At 36.6% G+C, this 25,972-nt stretch overlaps 1 protein-coding gene across 12 annotated transcripts in view; it reads left to right on the forward strand.

The window, feature by feature from the left end:
• The window catches only part of Ecpas (Ecm29 proteasome adaptor and scaffold), a 127,035-nt gene that overhangs the window by 8,841 nt on the left and 92,222 nt on the right, over positions 1 to 25,972 (forward strand). For all 12 annotated transcript variants that reach the window (XM_087184174.1, XM_004848121.4, XM_087184173.1 and 9 more), the window contains one exon: positions 22,343 to 22,473. In XM_087184174.1, the coding sequence (XP_087040300.1) occupies positions 22,343 to 22,473 (131 nt within the window). The remainder of the gene's footprint in view (positions 1 to 22,342; positions 22,474 to 25,972) is intronic.

Below are 25,972 nucleotides of genomic sequence, written 5' to 3' on the forward strand. Positions count from 1 at the left end.
GTTCGTGGACCTCAATGTCTGCGTGTTGAGTCTGCCACTTACTCACTGCCTCTAGGGTACAGATGAGGATTGTTGCTTTATCACCTGCTCCAGTCCAGCCAAGCCACCCCTGTGATTTCCCTTCTTCCTCTGTGTGTGTGTGTGTGTGTGTGTGTGTGTGTGTGTGTGTGTATTGGGGGAGGAGCAGTAACAGGTGTGAGCAGAAATGAGTGTGGCCTTGTTATGGGCTATACGGGGTTGAGGCAGTCTGCAGATGTGTTAGGGAAAGAGAGACTCCTCTTTTGGTTTCCTTGCTTGCAGACTTGGACACTAGTGCATCTGGATGCATGGGTTTCCTCACTGGGGGATCTCCTTTTGCTGGGGAGAGGATAATAAGAGATCGGTGGACTTGTGGACAGGAAGATGCTCTGATTGCTTTATTTCTAGGGGCCAGGGATACTATCAAAGATTGCATTAGCAGACACTTTCTGCTCAGCACTTCATTGTGAAAGTTCTCATGTTGGCCCCTTGGGGTGTCTTGGCTGGAGGGAAGCAACTCCCACAGGAACCATGATTTATTGTTTCTTTTTTGGGACTAGATTTTCTCCCCACTCCCAACATATTGTGTCGTATTTGGTACTGCACTGCTTGACATTTTCATTGTAAGTACATTTTCATTTAATTGAGTTTTTTTGAAAAAAGGCTGGAGCTAGGAGCAAGCCTCTATTTAAAATCATAGGAACAGAAATTAGATTTCAGATTTCTAGCCATAGATTTCTAAAGAAGCATCCTGCTGGCCTCATTTGATTTTGTCAAGTGTTGGAATGGCATTTAGTGATTTGAAATGGTATTTAGAAATTAACAGATTTAGTGGAATTTAAGGGCTAGTACCTTGTTAGATTTATAATTCAGAATTGATCTACCAGAAAAATTTTATGAGTATTACCCATAAAATGTAGATGCTAACTAGAGCTTCCTTTTCATGGTTTTAGTCTCAAACTACTAATTGCAGGGATTGTCAAAGTTAAGAGTTGCTCATTCTTTTCCCTATCCCCAGTCTTGACTTGCAATTTTTATGTAATTTATTTACTTTTACTTTCCTTAGCTTCTGGGCTCCTATTTCTGAAAGCGCTGCTTTGTTTCCATCCTTGTCAGCTTAGACATGAAATCCATCTACTTCTCATACACAATCCCTTTTTTTTTTTTTTGGTAGCAGGGATCAAACTCGGGTCCTTGTGCTTTTGGGGCAGGTGGCGGAACCACTAAGCTAAATCCCTGGCCCCACAATCCCTTTTACCTAAGTATTACATGACTGAATTCTTGAAGATGTGTTGAGTCATAGGAAAAGCCCTTGCCTCAGGAGAATTTGGTTTGCTGTGCTTTCAGTTCCGCTCATTCATTTATTCATTCATTTTGTGAGACAGGGTCTCGCTATGTAGTTCAGCCTGGCCTTGAACTCACTATGCAGCCCAGGCTGGCCTTGAACTCATAGCAGTCCTCCTGTCTCAGCTTCCAGAATGCTGGGATTACAGGCTTGCACCACCACACCTGGCATATTTTTTTCTTTTTAAAACCTATAAGCATTTCCATAATATTAAATGCATACAGTCCCTTTTTCAGGAGATTCTAATTTATAAATTACCATCAACCCCCTCCTTTCCCTCATACAGATGTATAAATTTCTAAATAGCCTTTCTAATATATGAAGGATTAATATTTCATGATTTAACTGGTATTTGAGCAGCTGCTCTTTGCAAGGCAGTGAGTTAAGTGCTGGAATAAAACAGTTTCTTAGCATGAGCTGGGAGAAGATGGAGACAAATGAGTAGGTAGTCAGGTAATGTCAGATTCAAATCACTCCTCAAATTGCTGTGATATGATAGTCCATGCAAGGAAAGACTGCGCAGTTACATAATATGCGGCAAAAGATAACAATTACCAGGAGAGATAGAAAAAAGGTCTGTGGAAGTCTGTATGGCCAGAATGGGAGGGACATAGGTAGGTAGGGTGTGTGCGTGTGTGTGTAGCATGTGGTATTTGATCAGGACCTCCAGTGGGATGGCTTTGGATCTATGGAAATGCAGGGATGGTCTGGAGCTGATGGAACAATATTCCTTGTTGAGTGATACACTTGGTCAAAGAATTAAGCTGGGAAAACTTAAGGTACACTTAAGGTATTGGGATTTGGATGGCTTTTGGGGAGTGATAGAGGGTTTCTTGGGTCTAGATTGGCCTACTCTTAGGAAATACTCCCTTTCTGATCTGATATTCTCTGTAGACATGTGGGAGTTACTTTTTTTAATGGAATTATGGAAATATGTCATATTTTGTTGCTAAATACAGTGCCTTCTATTTATATTTGGATCCAGTTGTAAGCAGACTAAAGCAAAAATGGGCACTTGAAAGGAATCAGAAATCTTGTGGAACTGAGAATGGCCTTCAAGAGGGGTTTGGAACTAGGGGCTAGATATATTCAGATTTTCTTCTAGCTTCTCTTCTCTCTGTGCCTCCGTGCTGCTCTTTCTTCAGACTTACTTCCTCCAATTTTGTGCTCAATGGAGTAGGCTGAAGATGTCTATGTCATATCTTCTAGCTTACTTTTACAGGTTCAGTAACTCAGAGAAGGTTTGATTCTTTGATTCCAATTCCAGATGCCTGTAGAAAGGGTGAATTGTGCAAGGGATTCATACCTGCCACATTTGCTGTGGTCAGGGATACAAAGTTATGCTATATATAATTGTCTAATAAGATTTAGTATCTTTGCCACCTACTTTCTCTGCTTAAACCATGCTATAATTTAGCATACTAGAGGGAGCATTATGTTTGGAGATGGACTGCCACTTAACTTGATTTATAATTTTGGTCATTGTAATTTTTTCCGGACTCCAGTTTCCCATTTGTAAATTGGAGTTACTATTATTTACTTCAATAGGTAGTACTTGAGAGGGAGTTTATGTGTTCTGATTTGCGCTGGTGAGTTAAGATCTCTTTGGGTTCAACTTGTCTTATTATTTTGGTGCCTTTGATAAGTCAGTCAGGTTATGAGTCCCAGTTTTTCATCTGTAAATTTGGATAACTGTATTGCTCCATGTTTTTCTGAGACTCAAAATGCCACGTGACTATAATGTATTTATTAAAAAGCCACTGTGCCTGGCATAAATTTTTTTTGGTGGTGTGCTTTGCACATGGTAGGCAGGAGTTCTGCCACTAAGTTACACCCCTAACCTCTCATTTATATTTTAAAATTTATTTTTATATTCAGAAAAAATAATATTCTTTGTAGAAAACTTAAGTGAACTTAAAAAATATGAAACTTGTCACCCAGAAATAACGATTTGTTCTTCTAGTTCACACTAAGATATTTATGCTCATGAAGTTTTGATGACCCAGAATTAGACAAAAAACAGAAAAGAATCATCTGAAATTTTTCCATCACCTTGAATATTACCCTTTCTCTGTGCCTTTTGACCATTTTTGATTTTTTAGATGTTTTCCGCACAAGTAATGATGTGAGTGAAAAACCAGTGGATGTAGGTATATTGTCTTTTCTAACTCTCTGGGAAAATAGGATTTCCTCCTTAAGAAAAAGTGCAAGTTCTGTTCCTGAAGTATGAATGATTTGTATGGACAGTTATTTTTTCATGAATAGTTTAATATTTTCAGAAATACCAGTGGCAAAGATGATAACAATGAAGTGAAGTCTTCACACTTGCCTTTTCTTTTCACTGTTACTTTTGATTGTACTGGGGATTGAATCCAGGGTCTCATAAATGCTATACTGCTGAGCTATCACCAAATTCTTAAATGTTCACTGGTCATTTTTTTCCTTGGAGATAGGAGGAGGGAAAGTTCCTTCTTTGTCTTTAGAGAAACAAATACTATACTGATGAAAAATATGAATTAGAAAATTATTTAAAGGAAAATAAAAGAATATGTTTACTTTTTTGTTAGTTTTTTTTCCTTACATGGATGTAATGTTGACTTGAGCTAAACTGGAAATTGTTTTTCTTTTTGGGATTTAAGATTCTCAAGAGTTTGATGCTTTTCCTCTGAGACCAAATTTTTTTGTGCAGTATTCTTTTAAGCTTACAAGTTTTATAATTAAAATTTTTCCTTATCTGTGAAACATGAATTTTAAAAAATTTGCTCTGTATACTCTTTTCAAATAAAAAATTATTTTTATTAAATAATATTTGAAAAATACATGAAATATAGAAGGAATATCACAGATATATTTGCTATTCTTTTATATATGTTCATATTATAAATTATTATTATTATTTTATTTTGGTACTGGGAATCAAACTCAGGACCTCACACTTGCCAGGCAGGCGTGGCGTCACTGAGCTACATCCTTGGCCCTATATCATAAATTATTATGATGTATGTGTATCCTTCTTTTTTTCAGCCATAGCTAGGCAAGTGCTCTGCTGTTGAGCTTTATTCTCTACCCCTTTTTATTTTAATTTTGAGACAAGGTCTTGATAAATTGCCTACGTTGGCCTAAAACTTGTGATCAATCCTGCTGCCTTAATTCCTGAGTAGCTGAGATTATAGGCATGTGCCACTGTGCCTGTCTATGTTGCCTTTGTAAAGTAATGAAATATTCAAGTAAGAAGCATAGGAAGTAGTTTTATGAAACTTTTTTTTCTGGAGGTGCTGGTGATCAAACCCAGAGACTTGCACATTCTAACACTGAGCTACACATTCTTGTTTTTTGGTACTGGGGATCGAACTCGGGTCCTTGCGCTTGCGAAGCAGGCAGTGAAACCACTGAGCTAAATCCCCAGGCCTGAGCTACACACTCTTACGAAGACTTAAGCTTGTCTCACTCATTGTTGTCAAGTCTTTACATTGGTTCTCAGGTCTCTTCTTTTGGCAGTACCATGCTGTTTTTATCACTGTAGCTTTGTAGTATAATTTAAAGTCAGGGATTGTGATTCTTCCTGCCTTGGCTTTGTTGTCCAGAATTGCCTTTGCTATTCTAGGTCTCTTCTGGTTCCAAATGAATTTTTGGATTGTTTTTTCCAATTCTGTGAGATACGCTGTTGGAGTTTTGATTGGGTTTGCATTGAATCTGTATAACAGTTTTGAAAGTATGGCCATTTTCACTATATTGGTTCTTCCTATCCAAGAATAAAGGATATCTTTCCACTTTCTGATACCCTCTTTGATCTCCTTTTGCAGAGTGCTGTAGTTTACATTGTAGAGGTCTTTTACTTCCTTTGTTAGATTGATTCCGAGGAATTTCATTTTTTTGGATGCTATTGGGAAAGGGATTGTTTCTCTAATTTCTCTGTTATTCCTGTACAGGAAGGCTATTGAGTTTTGAGTGTTGACGTTGTATCCAGCTATGCCCCTGAATTTAGTTATCAAATCTAGAAGCCTTTTGGTGGAGTTTTTGGAGTCTTCTATGTAGAGTATCGTGTCTTCTGTAAATAATGATAATTTAACTTTTTCCTTTCTTATCCTTATACTTTTTATTTCTTTCTCTTGTCTAATTGCTCTGGCTAGTGTTTCCAGAACTATATTGAACAAGAGTGGTGGCAGTGGACATCCTTGTCTTGTTCCTGATTTTAGTGTGAAAGCTTTTGTTCATTTAGTATGATGTTGGCTATTGGTTTGTTATAGATGGCTTTTATCAGATTGAGATAAAGACCATCTTTTCCAATTTTCTGTAGGGGTTTTATCATGAATGGGTGTTGGACCTTGTCAAATACCTTTTCTGCAGCTGTTGAGAGGATCATATACTTTTTGTCTGTAGCTCTGTTAAGATAGTGTATTACATTTATTGGTTTGTGTATGTTGAACCATCCCTGCATCCCTGGGATGTATCCAAGTTGATCATGGTGTATAACCTTCTTGATGATTTGCTGTATTCTGTTTGCCAGTATCTTATTAAGAATTTTTGCATCTGTGTTCATTATGGAAATTGGCCTGTAATTCTCCTTTTTGGTTGGATCCTTCTCTGGTTTTGGAATCAGGGTAATGGTTGCTTCCAGGAATGAATTTGGGAGTATTGCTTCCCTTTCAATTTCATTAAAGAGTTTGAGAAGTAGTGTCATTAGGTCTTCTCTAAATTTCTTGTAGAATTCAGCAGTGAATCCATTAGGGCCAGGACTTTTTCTTTGTTGGTAGGGTCTTAATTACACTTTCAATTTCATTAGCTGATACTGGTTTATTTAGAATTCCTATATCTTCTTGATTCAGTTTTGGTAATTCATATGTATCTAGGAATCTGTCCATTTCTTCTGTGTTTTCCATCTTATTAGAAAACAGTTTCCCAAAGCAGGTATTGATGACCTTCTGGATTTCTGCAGGGTCTATTGTTATTTCACCCTTTTTATTCCTAATTGCATAGATTTGAGCCTTTTCTTTCCTTGTTTTTTTGATAAGGTTGGTTAACGATTTGTTAATTTTATTTAATCTTTCAAAGAACCAACTCTTTGATTCATTGATTATTTGTATTATTTTTTAGTCTCCATTGCATTAATTTCTGCTCTGATTTTTATAATTTCCTCCTTCATATGAGCTTTGGGCTTGACTTGCTCTTCTTTTTCTGGAAGCTTGAGGTTCAACATTAGGTTCTTTATTTGAGCCTGCTCTGTTTTTGTGATATTTGTATTCACTGCTATAAATTTCCCTCATAAGACTGTTTTCGTTGCATCCCCTAAGTTCTGGTATGTTGTATTGTCATTATTGTCCGATTGTAGAAACTGTCTGATTTCTTCTTCAATTTTATCTGTGACACCATTTGTTGTCCAGGAGGGTGTTTCCATGTGTTTATGAAGTTCTTGTGGTTTCTTTTGCCATTGATTTCCAGTTTCATTGCACTATGATCTGATAATATGCACAGGATAATTTCAAGTTTTTGCATTTACTTAAGCATGTTTTATGCACTAGTATGTGGTCTGTTTTTGAGAATGTCCCATGTGCAGCTGAAAAGAGTGTATATTCTGATGTTGTGGGGTAGAATACTCTATAGACATCTACTAGGTCCATTTGTTCAAAAGTTTGGTTCAGTTTTAATATTTCATTGTTGATATTTTGTCTAGTTGATGTGTCCATTTTGACAGTGGGCTGTTGAAGTCTATTACAACTGTATTAATGCTTATATGATTTTTCATGTCTGTTAATATTTGTTTTATATAGTTGGGTGCACTGCTATTTGGTGCATGTGTATTTGTGATTGTTATATCTTCCTCTTGGATTGTTCCCTTTACAAGGATGATGTAGTGACCTTCTTTGTCCCTCTCAATCAGTCTTGGCTTGAAGTCCACTTTGTCTGCAAATAGGATAGTACTCCTGCTTCTTTCTGGGTCCCAGTGATGTGGAATAGTTTTCCAGCCTTTGACTTTCAGTCTATGAATTTCCTTTTGAATTAAATGTGTTTCTTGTATGGAGCATATTGTTCAGTGTTGCTTCTTGATCCATTCTGCCAGTCTTTTTCTTTTGATTGGTGAATTGAGACCATTAACATCGATAGTTATAACAGATATGTATTGTCTTATCTCTGTCATGTTATTTTCTTGTTGTTGGCTTCCTTCTTTCCTTTTCTGTTTTAATTTTTTGCCTTGCCTGGTGGATTCATTTTGGGTTTCGTGGAGTTGTAATCCTTGTTTTCTCTTTCTAGAATGTCCTTCAGAACATTTTGGAGCGCTGGTTTGGTGATCATGCATTTCTTCAGGTGTTCTTTGTCATGGAAGTGTCTTATTTCTCCATCAATTTTGAAAGTTTAGCAGAGTACATAAATCTGGGTTGGAGGTTGTTTTCCTTTAGGGCTTGAAATACTTCACTCCAAGCTCTCCTTGACTTGAGAATTTGTATTGAGAAGTCTGCTGTGATTCTGATGGGCTTTCCTTTATCTAGAAATGAGTCAAAACACATCAAAGTCCTTTACAGAGAAAATTATAATTTGAACTATAATTCATAAAGGATCTGAACAGATGGTTTTTATTGCCATTGTAAATCACATTTGAAAAATGACATTTTTCTGATCCTTCATTCTTAAGTATCTCAGTTGATTTCTGTACTCTGGCCTTGTACGCAACACAGTAGTCTTTCTTATTCTCTATATGCTGTCATATATATTCTTTTTAAAAAGATCATATATTCTGTGAAATATTAGTAGTTCTTAATGTTTTTTGTTTTCATATTGTATTTTCTAGAACTTCTAGTTCACTTTGCTTAGAAGTGATAATAGTGCATGTTTTTGACTTTTCCAGATTTTGTGTGCAGTATGGTATTTGCTGTAGGTTTTACACAGATAGGCTTTGTCGTGATATGATTGCTTCTATCAGGGCTTTTTTATTTGCAAATCCACATTTATAAACTCTGCTCTGAGACTGGGGTTCTGCTATTCATTTTTTTCCAGATGCCTTTACCATTCACCTTCCTATATTAAGATACTAAGTTTTCCAATCTCAAGGTAATAATATTTTTCTTTTTTTAACCCTAGAAACTTTGTTTTACCTTTCACATTTAGATTGTCTGTGTGTGTGCACGCGCACACACATGCACGTACATGTTAGAGATTAAATCCAGAGCCTTCAGCATGCTAAGTACACATTCTACCATGGACCTATATATCTGCAGTCCTTCACATTTTACTTATCCATCAGGAGTTGATTTTCTTTTATGTATGATGTAGGATAAGGATTAAGTTTTATTTTCCCATACTATAACACAATTGGTCTAATACCATTTATCATAAAGACTTATCATTTGCCTTCTGCATTGTAGTGGCAACTTTGTTGTGAATCTGGTGAGTTAAGGTGTTTGACTTTTAAGGATTTTTCTGTTTTGTTCAACTAGTCTATTTATTTTTGCACGGTATTGCATTCTTGTTAAGTTTTAGTAAGCCTTCAAATGTAGTCATCTAAGCTGTTTTTCCACTTCAGGATCATCTTGGCAAATCTTGGCAAATTTTCCTATAGTCTTTTTTTGTTTTGTTTTGTTTTTTTTGAGACAGAGTCTCACTATATAGTTCAGGCTGGCCTTGAACTCAGTATGTATCCCAGGCTGGCCTCAAATTCAAGGTGATCCTCCTGCCTCAGCCTCTGAAGTGCTAGAATTACAGGTGTGTGCTACAACATCCAGCTCCTTTAGCTTTTCTTTTCCTTTTAGATCATCTTGGTAAATTTTTTTGAACTGGGATCAAACTCGGGTCCTTGGGCTTGCGCAACAGGGAGCGAAACCACTGAGCTAAATCCCTGGCCCCTATCTTGGTAAATTTTGATCCTTTGTATAAATTATAGAATTAGTTTTTTAGTATTTTTCCAAATATCTGCTAGGTTGTTACTGGACGGTATTGTCTGTAAATCAATTTGGAGAGAATTGACATCTTATCAGTACAAGTCGAATAACCCTTATTAAAAATTCTTGGGACAAAAGGTGTTTTAGATTTTGGATTCTTTTTGAGCTTGTAAAATTTACATGTGTATAATGACATGTGGGACTTGAGTCTAAAAAATTCGTTTATGTTTCATATAAAACTTTTACGTATATGGCCTGAGATAATTTTATACAATTTTTTTGAAGTACATCTGTGTTTTGACTGTGACCTATCATGTTAGGTCAGGTGTGGAATTTTGTACTTGTAGCATCATATCAATGGTCAAAAAGTTGTAGGCTGTGGAACATTTCAGATTTTGGATTTTTGAACTAGGAATCCTCTGTTTATATTTGAGTATTCTGAATATGGTATGTCCTTTAAGTTTTCCTAAATTTCTCACAGGTGTATATTTTAGTTTTCTGCGTAGAGGTCTTGTACATCTTTCTCTAGATTAAGGTATTTGATGTGTTTTGATGTCATTGGAATAGGTGTTTCCATACTTATTTTTTTGTGGTACTGAGGATTGAACCCAAGAAGTGCTGAGTTACCTCCCCAACCCTTCTTATTTTTTATTTTTATTTTTATTTTTATTTATTGGTTGATTGATTGGTGCTAGGGATTGAACTCAGGACCTTGCGCTTGGGAGGCAGGTGGCAGAACCACTGAGCTAAATCCCCAGCCCCTTAGTTTTTATTTTAGACAGAGTATCATTAGGGTGTTTGTGCTGGTTTTGAACTTGTGATCCTCCTGCCTCAGCCCCCTGAGTGCTGGGATTATAGCTGTCACCGTGCCCACATAAATTTTATTTTTTAAAATGGTTTATTGCTTGTATATAGAAAATTATTTGATTTGTATGTTTTATTGTTCTAGTGATATATCTACAGATTGTTGGGTTAGCTTTTTGTCGTATGACAAAATAGCTGAGAATAACAACTTAAAGGAGGAAAGGCTTATTGTGGCTCACAGTTTCAGAGGTTTCAGTCCATGGTTGGCGGTGTCCATTGCTGTGATCCTGAGGTGAGGTAGAAACATCTTGGTGGCAGGGTGCCAGGAAACAGAGAGAGAGAGATAGAGAGAGAGAGAGAGAGAGAGAGAGAGAGAGAGAGAGAGAGAGAGAGAGAAAAGAGAAAGAGACACAGGCAGCCAGCAAGGAAGGGGTAAGAGAGTCAGCGAGGAAGGGGTTAGGGACCAGGCGTATTCCTCAAGGTCAGACTTCCCATAACCCACTCCCCTGAACTAGGCCACACCTCATAAGTTTCCATTACCTCCTAATAATGCCATCATATTATTATCTCATTAGTGGATTAATCCACTTGATGAAAATAGAGCCTTCATGATCCAGTCATCTTCCAAAAGCTCTACCTTTGAATGCATGAAACTTTGGGGGGACATTTTAGCTCCAAACCAGAGCAGTTTTGAGTTGTCTATGTACTAACGATACCATCTGCAAATAAGGGAAATGTTATGTTTTTGAAGTCTTAATGTCTTATTTGTTTATTTGTTAAACAGTGATTTTATTGCTTGAGTACAAAGTCAAATTTATGCTACCAGGACAGAGGCTTTCGATGATTCATATTTCCAGTTGGTGGGGAGGACCATGGGTATTATAATATGCAGTCATTTGGTGACTTTGGCTGTCAGAACCATCCTTACCCTTTCTGTTAAACTCTCAAGGTGCTTTTGAATAGCAACCTCTTTCTTAATTAAGTTGTAGAGATTCTCAGGAAGATGGGAATAAGTCCTTCGGCTTAAGGATTTTCAAGATTTTATTGCCCATCACAAAAGGATTTCCCAGGATCACATCATAGTTCAAGGGAGTCAGGCCCTTCTTTTTTTTTGGTACCTGGAATCGAACTCAGGTCCTTGCACTTCCGCAGCAGGTGGTGAAACCACTGAGCTAAATCGCCCGCCCTGGCCCTTCTTGACTAGTTTGTAAATATTCTTCTTCACATCTTCATAGGTCACCTATAGCCAAGTGGGACAGGCCCTTTCCTGGAACATTCATGTGATACAGGATGGTGGCCATTTGGACGCATTTCATTTTCTTATTGCTTTGAATAAAATTTGTGGTACAAATTTGAATAGAATTGTTAATAGCAAACATCTTTGTCTTGTTGCCAAACTTAGGGGGAATGTGTTCAGTATTTAGCCATTAAGTATAATGTTTGTGGTAAATCTGTAAAGATTCTTTACAGATTAAGGATGTTCTCTTCACCTCCTAGTCTAGTCAACATGAGTAATTTATCCTCATCTGTTCAATGTGGAATACCTTTACTGAATATGTTGAAGTGATCACATGATTATCTTCATTTTGTTAATGTGGTTAATTACATTGATTTCAAATGTTAAATCAATTTTGCATTCTTGGAATTTAGTATTTGTGGTAATTTAAAGTGATTCATCTGCTTTTTAAGGTAGGATTAATAATTGCATGTCGTATCATTGTGGTATATCTCTGGAAGTAATAAATCATGTAATTATGCCTGTCTGCCAAGCTCTTGTGTCTCTGGATATTGTCACATGGATTTTAACTCTCTGACTTGGCTCAGTTTTTCCTTTGGTGGTAGTAAGTGGGGGTGTTTACGTACCCAGCGTAGGATTCCTACTATCAGTGAGATTCTACTAATAATTCATATTCTGCCCTCAGCTGATGGAATGTATGTTCTGAAATATTTGTGTTGTAGTCAGAGTTTTGCAAGGTAAATAGATTTAATACAGGACACATAATTTACAGGATTGTTATGATATTTACCCAAAAAAGTCAAATATGAAGGAGTGCAAGAGATTAGCCACACACTAGAGGCCCAAAGAATCCCGCTGAGGGCCTGGATCCCACAGCAACATCCCACACAAGTCCTGCTAAAGGTTTAGAGTCCAAGGCAATGTCCTCCACGAGTCCAGCCAGTGGCCTAGAGCCCCATGGCAGTGTCTCATGCTTGTCCGTATTGAGGATCTGCACCTGGAAGGCCCAAAGGCCAGTGGTGGAAGTCAGAAAACCTACGCTGGTGGGATGAAGGATTTGTGCCACCAGGCTGAGAGATCTACACTGGAGCCAGGAAGTGATGCTCACATTGAAGATCAAAGGAGAACAGCAGCCATTCCCAGCAACAGTGAAGCCCTGAGCTCCTCCAATGAGAAAGAACAGCCAAGTTCTCATCCGGAAAACTATGGTCGCGGCAAAGCTTCTCCTAGAAAATCAACAGCCCCCGATCTGTTCCTCCAGTTCTCTCTTTTTATGGCTATTGGCAACAAACCTCAAGTGGATCTTCCATGACCAGAGCATGCTGATTCAGTTCAGCTGGACAGTCCAAGTTGACCATTAGTTAATCCACCACAATTTGATAGATTTTTTATTTTAGTAGCATTACTTAACTTTATTTAAAAAAGAATCAATACTCAAGGAATAATATATTCCGGGAGATGATAACCACATGTATATATGCTATATAAAATACTTTATATATTATAATGTATAATTACTCAGAACTAGCCATTCCTGACAGGTTAAGGACACAGTCCACTACAAAATTGCACAATTCAAACACTTTCCACAATGTTTAGGCATTCACAGGCCACCCTCTCTTCTGACCAGCTGGCTATAAACTTGAGGGTCCCCACAGACTCCCTCAGATTTAGTAATTTGCTAGAATGACTCAATTCAATAAAGCCCTAAACCTATGATTACAGTTTTATAGCAAAAGGATGCAAGTTAGAACCAGACAAAGGGAGAGACATGTAGGGCAAGGTGTGGGAGGATTCCATCTGTGAAGCTTCTGTTCCACTCTACTATCCCAGTACATCAGTGTGTAACAATACACACACACAGTATTGCTAACCAAGGAAAGTCACTGAGCTTAGGTATTTAGTGTTTTTTATTGACCAGGCATCATTGATTGAATCATTGCTCATATGATTCAATTTCTAGCCCCTCCCTATATCACCTGACTTAAAGTTGCAGCCCTCTAATTATTCTGAATTATTTCTCAAGGCTACCTAGGATCTCCTGTCAAACTCCCATGAGTTACCTCCTTAGCATCTGCTGTCTGGTGTGGTTAGTGGGTCTCATCATTGAATAACTAAGGCACTCCAATCACTGGAGAAGTTCCAAGGATTTGGTTTAGAGTTACCTCCCAGGATCAGGAACAGAAGTCAGCCAAATTCTTCTTTATGCAATAATAAAAAATATATATGTAATATGATATATATATATATTACATAATGTTTCACATGCACATTTTATCCGCACAACCTCCATGTGAAGCAATGTTGTGTTTTTTAATAAATGAGGAAAGTAATTTTAGAAAGGTTTAATTTTTAAACTATAGTAAGTATAGGGATGATCAAAATATATACTTTCTGAAACAGTTTTGGAAGTCCTCTTTTGTGTCTTTAGGAGTTGTGATTAAAAAAATACAGTGAATGTTGCTTCTGAGTGCCATTTAATGGAAAGGCAGGCTTGTAAAAACATTACTCGGTGTTTCATGTCAAAGTGACATGAAAAGTAAACGTTTTGAATTAATTCGAGACATCAAGGTAGCCAGGAGAGCACAACAAAGACAAAATACTTACGGAGGAGTTGGGGATGTGGATCAGTGGCACCACACCTGTCTGGGAAGCACAGGGTCCTGAGTTCGATCCCCGGTACTGGGAACAAAAATTTTTTAAAGAAGGCTTCTAGAACTGCTTCATTAAGTGGCAAGTATGATGGGATAAGTGTGTTCGAAGTGAGGGGGATTAATGGTAATGTGTCTTTTACTGTAATAAATTTTAAAAACTTCTAGCATTCACCGTATTTTTCAATCACACCCTGCAAGTCTGACATGAAAATATAGGTCCATTGGCTCCATTATATCTCTTGGACCCCTCAGGAAGGCCATTAATTGGGCTTTTGCAGGTTATATTAGTAATAATTATATAGTTTATGAATAACTGTCCATGTAAAATTGCTTCCAAATAAAAGATAGATAACAGAAAGCAGGGAGATAGATCTTTTACGAAAGGGAAGGGGGGACCAAGAGATGGAAGGAGGAGGAGAGGGGGAGGGGAAAGGGGTTACAGAAAAGAATTAAGATGTGTTATGTACAAGTACCAGCTCTCTATGATGAATGTAATGATTGTGTACTGTGAGCAGGTACTAGTAAAAAAAAATTACTCCCATTATATATGCAAAGGAGACATTTTATAAATTTTTAATGTATTTTTTTTGTACTGGGGTTTGAACTCAGGACCTTGCACTTGCAAGGCAAGTAGAGTGCCACTGAGCTAAATCCCTAACCCTAATGTATTTTTTCATGTGTGTATGTATGTGCACACACTAAATCGAGTCACTTTGACAGAACTGTCTTTAATTCATTGATATGAGATAAAGGATATTTTCCTAACCAAATATTTTTAAAGGCTTTATATGTTTCAATTTTTTCAGTTATTACAGGTTTCTATAAATGCTGTGTAGGGAAGGGAAAGGAGGGATAGGAGTTTTAAAACTTGTGTTGCCTAGTGCTGCAATAAATTTATACTATATTCATTAACTTTAACTGGGTCCTTAATACTTTTCCATGTGGTTATGGTATTTTACGAGTGAGTTCTCTTCTTTACCTTCACCTTTGTAAGCCATCTCCTACTATTGCATCTCTGATTTGCCCTCTAAATTTCAACACAAGATGTTTTGTATTTACAGCAACAGAAGCCATTAGAAAAGCATTTTTCCAGGCCCTTCCGTGAAACTTATAAAATGAAGTTATTAACACCAGCTCTGTTTCCCTCCCATAATAATAGCAGAGATTGTCCTTCTATTTAAGGTAATTCCGCAAACTTTGTTCTGGATCCTGACTCTGGCCCTTTTTTTCAGGACCCCATTCTAAGGATTTTCTCTTCTCTTCAGTTTTCCTCTTTCCAATGACTTTTCTTCCCTGTTGCTATTTAAACATACTTGGATCTCTGATTGAAACAATGAAAAGTAACCATTCCTTTTATTTTTCATAACTAAAATTTTGCTAAAATTTGTATTGCCCACATCCTTTTTAGTCTTCTACACATTTCTCTACCTTGTACAGTCTGCTTTTGTCCCTGCCACTTCATGGAAACTGCTGAAGTAAAAGGTGTGAACCTCTGTTGTTAAAAGTACAGGTTCTTTTTCACTTCTTAATCTTGCATGATCTGTCTACATCATCTGAAATAGTTGACAACTGTCTCCTTGAAAATCTTTTCTTCCTTAATCTTGACCCCATACTCAGTTTTCTTATTGTTTCTGTTTGTTGCCCATCATTCTCTTTTTCAGATTTTCCTTTCTCTATTCCTTAAATACTGTTGTTCTGGAGCAGTCTATCCCAGGACTTCTGTCACTTTCTTTTTACATGCGGTTATCATGTATTCTGGCGAAGTAAATCTGGACAACATTCATGGTTCTTCCTTATCTTTATACGCACAACCACCAAACTTTGGCACATAGTAGGGTTTCAGTAAATATTTGAAGAAGTGAAAGACTGACCTAGATAGGAGAATGCCAGGCCTTGAATGAGGAGAGAATTTGAATTGGGCGGGGGGAAGAGGATTCAATTGCAGTTGTGTTTGACGTTAGTTCCTTATTCATGCTACTTAGTGAGCTTTTTCTAGTGTTGTTTTTTTTAAAATTTTCAGTATGTTCTTAGTTTTTATTTGCTGAATAATTATTTTTTAAATAGCAAAACGTTTATTGGTACATTTTAGGCATACATAATGCTAAGACTCATCATAGGGAATGTGCACCTGTATGGATTTGTGTATTTTTCTATTTTGTCATTAATATTCTTGAATGAGATATATTCTTATGGATGTTTGGACATTCTCTCCACAGAATTCCCTGTATAAGGTATAATACTTTCTTGGATTTGAGTGGTAATTAGATGAGTGTTTATAATAATTCATTAAACTGTGTACATATGATTTGAATGATTTTGTTTTTTAATTTCACAATGACAAAGATTTTAAAAACTCCACAGAAGACTGAGTTTCCTGTATCCCTCCATATAGCAAAGGAAAATTCCAGGTGGATCAAAGACTTGAATACAGAAAGCAAAATTTTAAGCATACTAGATAAAAACAGATGCATATACATGTCAGGTTCCTCCAGAATCACCCACCAGGTTCATTGATTCTCTTGGAGGACTTAGAGAACTGCACATGTTTTTATTCCTGGCTAGGATTTATCACCAAAGGAAAAAGGCATATGGAGTGAGGTCTAGAGGAAACCAGATGTAAGCTTCTGAGTCCTCCTCTGGCAGAGTCATATAGGACAGGCTTAATTCCTTTAGCAATGAGTTGTGACAACACTTGTGAAATGCTGTCTTACTACAGACACAGTGCCCAAGGTTTTAAAAATTTATTTACTTTTTGTGGTACTGGGGATTGAACTGTGGTTTTTTCATACTAAGCAAATGGTGTAGCACTGAGCTACATCCCCGGTTAATTTTTTTTGGTGACATGGTCTTGCTAAGTTGCTCAGGCTGTAGTTGAATTAGTGATCCTCTTGCCTTAGCCTCCTGAGTAGCTGGTATTGCAGGTATGTGCCACCACATCAGTATGGCCTAGTGTTTTTATTTGGAGCTAGTCATGTTGGCACCTTCTGCCTAAAACGTATCGAATTCCTCCCAGAAGAAAAGCTAATATTTAGCATAAAGCACAGTTTGCAGACTTCAGGCATGAGTCATTTTTATCAGTTCTGTGAATGGTGAAAACCCTCCAGAAATCCAAGTTTCCAGTAACCAAATGAGGGCCAACCTTAGAAGGCAGGCTTCTCTGTGGCAGCAGTTTTGTTAACTTTTCTGTACAGTGTGTGTGTGTTTTTTTTTTTTTTTTGGTACCGGGGATCAAACTCGGGTCCTTGCACTTGCGCAGCAGGCGGCGAAACCACTGAGCTAAATCCCTGGCCCCAGTGTGTGTTTTTTATAATATTGGATTGAAAAAGTATTCTAAGCATGAATAGGAATTGAGAAGCTATAAAGGGAAGGAATAGTAAATGTGACTATATATATGGAAAGGAAAAGTACTTTAGAGAGTCAGAAGGCAAACTGAGAAAATAGATTTGTAACATATGGGAGAAAAAAGGGAGTCCCCCAGTTTATAAAAGTTCTTACAAATCAGCAGCTGAAGAGCCGGGGATGTAGCTCAGTAGTAGCCCTCGAGGTCTCACATTCAGTCCCCAGTACCATAAAACAAAAACAAGAGCAAATCAGCAACTAAAAATAAGCATCAGGGGCCAGGGATTTAGCTCACTGATACTGCCACCTGCCTCAAAAGCACAAGCTCCTGAGTTCAATCCCTGGTACCAAACAAACAAACAGGAAAACAAAAAGCATCAGTAATTTGCTGAAGAAGATATTTCTCATGAGCTGTCTTTGCCTGAGTAAAAAAATAGATAAAAAGTAAAAAGAATACGATCATTTTTCATCTATCATATCCACTAAGATTGATAAATTACATTTTGTATGATTGATTACTCTGTAGGGGGGCATAGGGAAAATTGGTACTGTGTAGTGCTGAGGACATAAATTAGCACAACTCTTTTGAAGGGCATTTTCCTCAAAGCTGCTAAACTTGGTGAAACTTCTGCCTTTTTTTTTTTTTGTATTTTGGTACCAGTGATTGAACTTTGGACCTTGCACTTGCGAGGCAGTTGGAGTGCCCCTGAGCTGGATCCCCGGTCCGACACTTGTACCTTTTGACTCAACATTTATATTTCTAGTTTTAGCTTACAGAAACCTGTAAGAGAAGACAGATGCATATGGATACTTGGGTGTTCTTTTGAGTGTTGCCAGTAGTACTATAAAATTGGTGATAACACAAATAGAGGAATAATTAAATTTCTCTGCTTTTTTAGACTGAAGAGTTGTTTGAACTACATAGTATGTAAGTTTTAGATTCCCTTTGAATCTTCAGAACTTTGGGTTCCATTCCTTCTTGTTTCTGAATAGATCCTTTGGAGGTATGTTTTTGTTGCAGAATTATTGAGATTGGGTAATTTATATTGAGTTTATTTCTTACAGTTCTGAAAGCTGGGAAATCCAAGTATGAGAATCTTCCAACTAGTGAGGGCATTTATGCTGTATCATTCCATAGTAGAAAGATGAAGAGAGCACTGGAAAGCAAGAGTGCAAGAGGAGGCTGCTTTTTCATAACAAGCTCAGTGTTGCAAAACCCACATGCTTCTGTGATAACAACATTAATTTATTCTTGAAGGCAAAGCCTTCCTGACGTAACTCCTCTTGTTAGGTTCCGCCTTTAAACTCTGTTGCGTGGGGACCAGGTTTCTAGCACATGAACATGAACTTTGGGGGCATGTTCAAACCATAACAGAGGGTTAATTTGGTTTTTTCACTTTCATGAGGTTGTATTCAGGGCTGAGGGTGAAGGACAGGGTTCATCTGGCTTCTATGCCTCTAAAAACTTAAGAGTCAGGGACCATGTTAGTGTAAGCCTTTGATCTTCATTTTGCTAACCTTAATAGGTTGAAAATTTTATAGTTGGGTATATCTGCACATGTTGAAATTTCTTTCTTTCCATCAAGTTTGGACCTGATTGATTTATTTAAAGAACAGATGTGTCTCTATAGCTGACCTAACAGTGTTACATTGATCTTTCTTGTTGGATATGGAAGGTTTTTACTTCTTCCTTGGGTGTGCTCAGCCTCTTTCAGAAGGAACTCCACATGATATTTGGTGCCCTGTCTTTCCACTCCCACACCCCCTTCACAGGTAATTTTATTGCAGTTAGGGTGTTGCATTTAGCTTGTGTGTGTGTGTGTGTGTGCGTGTGTGCACGTGTGTTACAGGGCCTTTGCACTAAGCTACATCCCTAACCCTTTTTAATTTTTTAAAATTTTGAGACAGGGTCATGTTAAGTTGCTCAAGCAGGGCTTGACTTTGTGATCCTCCTGCCTCAGCCTCTAGAGTGCTGGGATGATAGATGTGTGTCACCATAAGTGGCTGTATGTAGCTTTCTTAAGTTGAATTGTAGAAAGTGTTAAGTACTACACTGGGAGTATATTGGAAGTATGCAGATGATTGTATGAAAAATTAAAGGGAGTAAAATACCTCTCTCCACCCCATTTAAACTTTGGCATAGCTTCTTTAGGACAGTTTGTTACGAAAAACTTAACTTTTTGCCTTTAACTGTCCGTAGAACTGTTCTATAATTCCTATAGCTTAAACTGGGAAATTTTCACTGCCTGAGAGCTGTAAAGTAATAAGACAAAAAGCTCCTTACATACAACTTATACACATACTGTGAGTTGAATTCACCATTCCTAAGCATTATTTTCACACAGCAATAGTCAGCATTTATCAAATTGAATCATTTGGTCTGGTAATCTCAGAGTCTCCCTACCTGCCCTTCTTCCCTTCCTTCTTTTGTTCTTTGTTTATTTTTATTTTCTGAGACAGGGTTTCTCTATGCATTTCAGGCTGACCTTGAGCTCATTATGTAGCCCAAGGTGGCCTCGTGCTCACAGTGATCCCCCTGCCTCAGCCTTCCACGAGTGCCGGGATTACAGGTGTGTGCCACCATGCCCCGCTTGTTGTTAGTTTCTTAAACCAGCCTTAACAATTTGGATTTTGCCAGTTTTCCCTTAATGTCCTGTTTTTTTTTCCAGGATCCTATTCCAGGCACCATTTAATTGTCAGGTCTCCCCAGCCTCCTCTGATCTGGGAGTTTTTTAGTCTTTTCATGTTTTTCATTATCTTGAAAGTCTTGAAGAGTCATGGCCAGCTAGCCTAAAGAATTTCTCCCAGTTTGAGTTTTTGTGTTTCACTTATGATTAGATTGTGGTTATAGATTTTTAGAACAAATACCAAAGAATTGAAATGCTTTTCTTTTTTTTTTGGTACTGGGGATCGAATTTGGGACTTTGCGCTTGTGAGGCAGGTGCGGCACCATTGAGCTAAATCCTTGGCCCTTGAAATGCTTTTCTTTTCACATCATGTTAAGTATACATGGTATCCATGAAATACCATGGTTAAAATAGTATTTTTCAGGGCTGGGGATTTAGCTCAGTGATGCCGCTGCTTTCCTCGCAAGCGCAAGGTCCCGAGTTTGATCCCCTGTACCAGAAAAAAAAAAAAAAAGTATTTTTCAGGTTTTTCCACTGTAGAGTTAACATTTTTTCCTTTATTTTTTTTGGAACTAGTCACTAAACCTGGTTTATCCTTAGTGGGGAGAAAAGGGAGAAATTAAGCTTTACCTCCTATAGGGAGAAGGATCCACATTATTTTGAATTTTTCTATAACAAAGACTTGCCTCTTTTCCTGTATTTATTTAATGATTTAATCTCTTCTGTGGGCCTGATGCTAGTCTTTGTTCTTCCAGTTGATCTAGCTTCGGCCATTAGGAGCTATTTCAGGTCATTTTCTATGTTCTCTTGACACGATCCATATTATTTCTGGCACTACAAGATGCTTCAGGCTCATTTTTTTTTTTTTTTTTTTTTTTGTATCAAGTCTTAGAACTAACCATTTTTTCCAGGGAGTGTGGTTCCTTTCACAGTAGAATGGTATTTGAAAATAGATTAATGCCCGATTCACAGGGGGTTGCTTCTTGTTACTATGTTACTATAGCGTCATTTCTTCTGGCCCTTTTAGGATTGATTAGATCTCTCTTCCTTTAGAAAACTTGAGGCAAACACAAAAGTAATTCTGTGTTATGAGGGTTGGACAGTTATCAATCAGTGGCCCATTTTGGTTTCATTTATATGAACCCTCGCCAATTTTTTGAAGTAAATCTCAGTAACTATATTCACCTTTAAATAGTTCCATCTTTATCTCTAAAAAATTAGGACTTCTTTAAATATTTTTTTCTTTTTTTGAGGGGGGCCGGTTGTGGGTTTTCCTGTATTGCCCAGGGTAGTCTTGAACTTTTGGCTCCAGTGGTCATTTCACCTTAGCCTCCCAAGTATTTGGTACTATAGGCATGTACTACCATGCCTGGCTAAATATATTAGTAAATTAAGGTATAGTAGATACAGTAGAAAGTATAAAAATGTAGAATGTGATGGATTTTTATAAATGTATATATGCATATAACCATCCTCCAGGTCAAGATGTAGAACATTTCTAATCCCCTAGAAGGTGCCCTAATTACCATTGATAACATTTATTTATTTATTTATTTTTGGTACCAGGGATCAAACTTGGGACCTTGCCCTTGCGAGGCAGGCGGCGGAACCACTGAGCTAAATCCCTGGCCCTACTATTGGTAATTTTTGTAAGAACCTTCAAGAAACAATATAGTACCATACCATTAGAACACATAATTTTTTTTTTCTTCCAGTGCTGGGGCTCAAACTGGTGCCTTGAGTATGTTAGGAAAATGTAAAAATTTAACAATAATTCCTTACAAATATCTAGTCATTTATGTAGGTTGCACTTATACTCACCTTTCTCTTTGCCCCTGCAATGCATTGGTTGAAGAAATCAGAATTGCTTGCTGTATAGTTTTATTATAGTGTGGGTTTTACTGAGTATATCCCCATGGTCTCACCTAACATGTTTCTCACAGTGGCTTTGCTGAGAGAAACTTGTTCCTCACTTTCTAGTTCAGTAACTCCACACAGCAATGGGCAGTGATTCTGTGTTTGGGGAAACTCTTGGTTTCACCAAAGATCTGCCATCCTTGAAATCTTATTAAAGGTTTTCTGCTTTGCTCTACTAGCCAGAGCAAAAGATTTTCAAAAATCTTGCATTCTTTCTAGTGTCTAAGTCCTTTAGAAAAATTAAGCAGCTTTGTATGTAGGAGAGAATTTCATTACTCTTGGAGTTGTTTTTCTCCTTCCCAGAGATTAAATGAACAGGGCAGTTGTAAGATTGCACAAGTAGTAGTATATAAGCCTTCACAGTGTTCCTTTATAGCTGTGTCAAAATCATCTGTGTAGAAGGCTAGTGGTAGTTAAAGTTCTGATTGAAGGATCTGTAGTACAGAAAAAGAGGATTAAACTATAAAAATAGTCTTGGTTGTGTTTAATTTGCCAAGTTCTCTCTTTTTTCCCCCCTTTTTATATTATAGATCAGCTTGAACGGGTCTTTTTACGACTTGGCCATGCTGAAACAGATGAACAGTTACAGAATATTATATCTAAATTCCTTCCTCCTGTTTTGCTCAAATTATCCAGCACCCAAGAAGGAGTACGGAAAAAGGTAAGCATGTTGGGACAGGTGGGGGAAATAAATGGTGAATAAATGGATATGTATTATAAAGTGAGTTTTCTGTTATCATTGTTGATGTCTCAGCTGGTGATTCTAGTTAATAGCCTTTCAGAGAGTAAGCCTACAATGAGCTTTTGCAATTTAAAAGTAGTTTGAATGAGTAGCACAGTGGTGTCTAGTACCAGCCATACATTTGGCATCAGTGGCAGATAATTTAATTGAGGTAATTATTCTGGACTCTGTAGGGGCCTGATCTAATATCCATGCCCTTAATTCTAATATGAAAGCCAGGGGTTAAAGGGGACAAAAATATTTTTAAATTATTGGCGGACAGTGACTATAACTTTAACAAAAGGTAAGCAAGAAATAATTTAAAAAGCAAAATGTTGTAGAATAGCTTCTGTTTAAGATTCTGCAAAGTGCTACTTCAAAAAGCTGGATAACTATGACATTAATATTTTTATTTTTTAAACTGTTCTACATGGAACATTTTCACCTTTGATTTATAAGATATTTCATTGCTTTTCTAGTTTATTTATGATAGACATTCTGATCTTTGAACTTTCATCAGGTTTTACCCCTTTGGGGTACCTTAATTGGTTGACAGTCTCCAGACTGGGCAATTTAGCAACTTAGGGAGACTCTGTCTTAAACCCAAAAATGAAAAAAGGACTGGTGTTCAAGTTTGAAAGGGTATATTGATGGTAGTGACACAATCATCCTGGGTGTTGGAGTAGAAGCTAAGAGTTGTGGAGTCTGTGAGTAAATTGCAAACTTTTGCAATTTCAATCTGGGGATTTTCAGTATTTTTTAATAATTTATTTTAGAGTATTTTGTTTCTTTGTATTCTGTCTTTCTTGGCTTGACCACTAAATACTTTAAAAAAAATTATACTGCTTTTTTTTTGGTGAGCTCAGAACCAACAACAACTTTTTATGAATTTCTCTTTGCTTGCTCTTTTGGTCATACCCTACATTTATATTGCTATTCAGTATTTTGTTATATTTTACTTATTAATTAGTAAAAGCATTGATTTTAGTTTTAAAATGCTTGATATAAAATTTGCCTGACTTTACTGCATTCTGGTCTGGGACCTGTTACGCAAAACTTAATGGCCTTTAAAATGTTGTATATTTAATATTTTATGGGGCTGCTGGAGAGTGAACTCAGGCCTTGTGCATACTATGCATGCCTGTACTACTGAGCTCCATCCCCACCGTTAGGCTGTATTCTAATGTTCATAAGAAACCCTTGGTTAGATAAAAAGAATATTCTTGTTTATAGGGTATGGAGCTCAGTATGTCATAAGGCCAAATTCTAGTAAAATTGTGCATTTATGTCTTGAGAACCTGTTGTTAAATTGATAGCAATGAATTACACCCTCCTGCTGCTGTTATAATTTTTCTGACTTTTCTTTTAATTCTGATAATTTTGATGATATATTTTGATGTACATATTTACTTATAACATCTTTTAGTAATTACTAGTATGTTATATGCATTTTTCTCTTGGAAGAGAGATTTACAGTTAAGTAAGTTTGAAAACTTTTGGAATAAGGGAAATGGGATATAATAGCAGAAATACTTGTTATATTTTATGCATTGTACTGTGCTCTTTCCATTTAATCTTCATAATAACCTTTGAAGTTTTGTCATTTAAATTTTACAAATGGAAAAAGTGATCCAGAAACTAGTAATAAAAGTTCAAACTCTTGAATGTGGACATTATCTCAATTTATTTTAATACCTCAGTAAGGTATAGGTGCTCTTACTATTCCCATTTTATTGAAAAAAAAACCTGAAACTGAAAAGGTAAGTAACTTTATATTACATGACTAACAATGGACTAGAAATGTGAGATCATTCCAAAATTGAGATGTTTCTGCTTTCGTGTAATGGCTGAACACGTTCATTCTTTAGCTTACACATGGAAGTAAATTGTGTACATAAAAGTTTGATTGAAAAGTAGAGGGTAAAAGAATGACTCTGATGGTAGTAACATAATTTTTCATGCATGTTATTCTGACTCCAGATAGTAGACTCTTGATGTTTGTTTCTCTTATTTATTTTCAAGTATAGCTAGATGGTCAGACTTTTGTAATTTGTGTAGTAAATTGTTAATACTAATATCTCTTGTAAATTGTAGAGCCAACATAATGGTTGGCATACTTATTGTTGTATCATTGTTAAACAAAGTATAGATACTTAGCACAAATTTAGAATGCAGTTGTTTTTCTTTTTTTAACCATGTGAAATAAGACTATCATGTGAAAAGAGTATATTTTTAATAAGAGCTCATTTATAATTAATCTAAATATGTAAATTTTTTTTATTGTTGGAGATTGAACCAAGAGCCTTGCACATGCTGCACAACCATTCTACCACTTAGTGTCACCCTACCCCGTGTAAAATTTTATAATTGATGAAACTAGAATTAATTTTACAGTATTTTATCTATTGACTTTTTACTTAGGGAATTTTTGAGTTCCGTTCTGCCAGTTTCATCCCATGTTAGACTTAAGTAGGATCGTGGGTAAGGTAGCTTGTAATTTCTGGTTAAATTGTGTGAAAGAGAAATTAAAAAGTTTTGAATTTGTACTGACATTAGTATACTGCCCTATTTTAAGGAAAATGAAGTTTATTATGTAGAATTCTACTTTATAGCTCACCTTGTATATTTAGACTCATCAGAATAGCTAAAAATTAAAGCCCTGACCTTATCCAATATTGACAGCAATATGGAATGACAGGAGCTCTCAAATTAATATAATTATTTTGGAAAGCTTTGGAAATAACTATGGAAGCTGAGCATATGCATACTGTTATAACCATACACTTCGAGTGTTAGATTATATACAGCAAAAATATGTACACATGTGCACCAAAGAACTTGTGTAAGAATGTCCAGATCAGTATTATTCATCATAGCTCCAAACTGGAATTAGTTTTTTTATTAATGGATAATTATATTTTCATTTTGGAGCAATGGAAGCGAATTACTTTTGTGAGCAACAACATAGGTAACTCATATATAATATAGAATAAAAAAACCAGGCATGAGTTCATCCTTTGTAATTCCATTTATACAAATTAAAAAATTTAGAATTCAGGACAGTGGTTACCTTTAAGGAGGAAGGGTTTTGTGACTTGGAGGAGGTGTGAAATGCAGGGCTTTTGGGGTTCTGGTGGTTCCATAGGTGTATTCATTTTGTGAAAACATTGATCAGTGTGCTCTGGATTCTGCATTTTAGTGTATGTTACATTAAAAAGTTTACATTGATAACAAAAGTTTATATTGATAAAAAAATTTACTAATAGGGAAAATATTCCCAAAGCTGACAATTCTGTAAGCTTAACGACAGAGGTTAACTATTTTCTGTTTAGTCAGGGGAAAGACTAGTTCAACTGACCTCTTGTTTTTTATTTTTTTAAGTTTATAGAAGATTCCAGACAATATGTAACCAAATTTAAGAGATTCATCAGTATTTAAG

Source organism: Heterocephalus glaber, unplaced genomic scaffold (assembly GCF_053883595.1).
Source record: "Heterocephalus glaber isolate CG9 unplaced genomic scaffold, H.glaber_assembly_v1.0 deba00001481, whole genome shotgun sequence".
Taxonomy (NCBI): Eukaryota; Metazoa; Chordata; class Mammalia; order Rodentia; family Bathyergidae; genus Heterocephalus; species Heterocephalus glaber.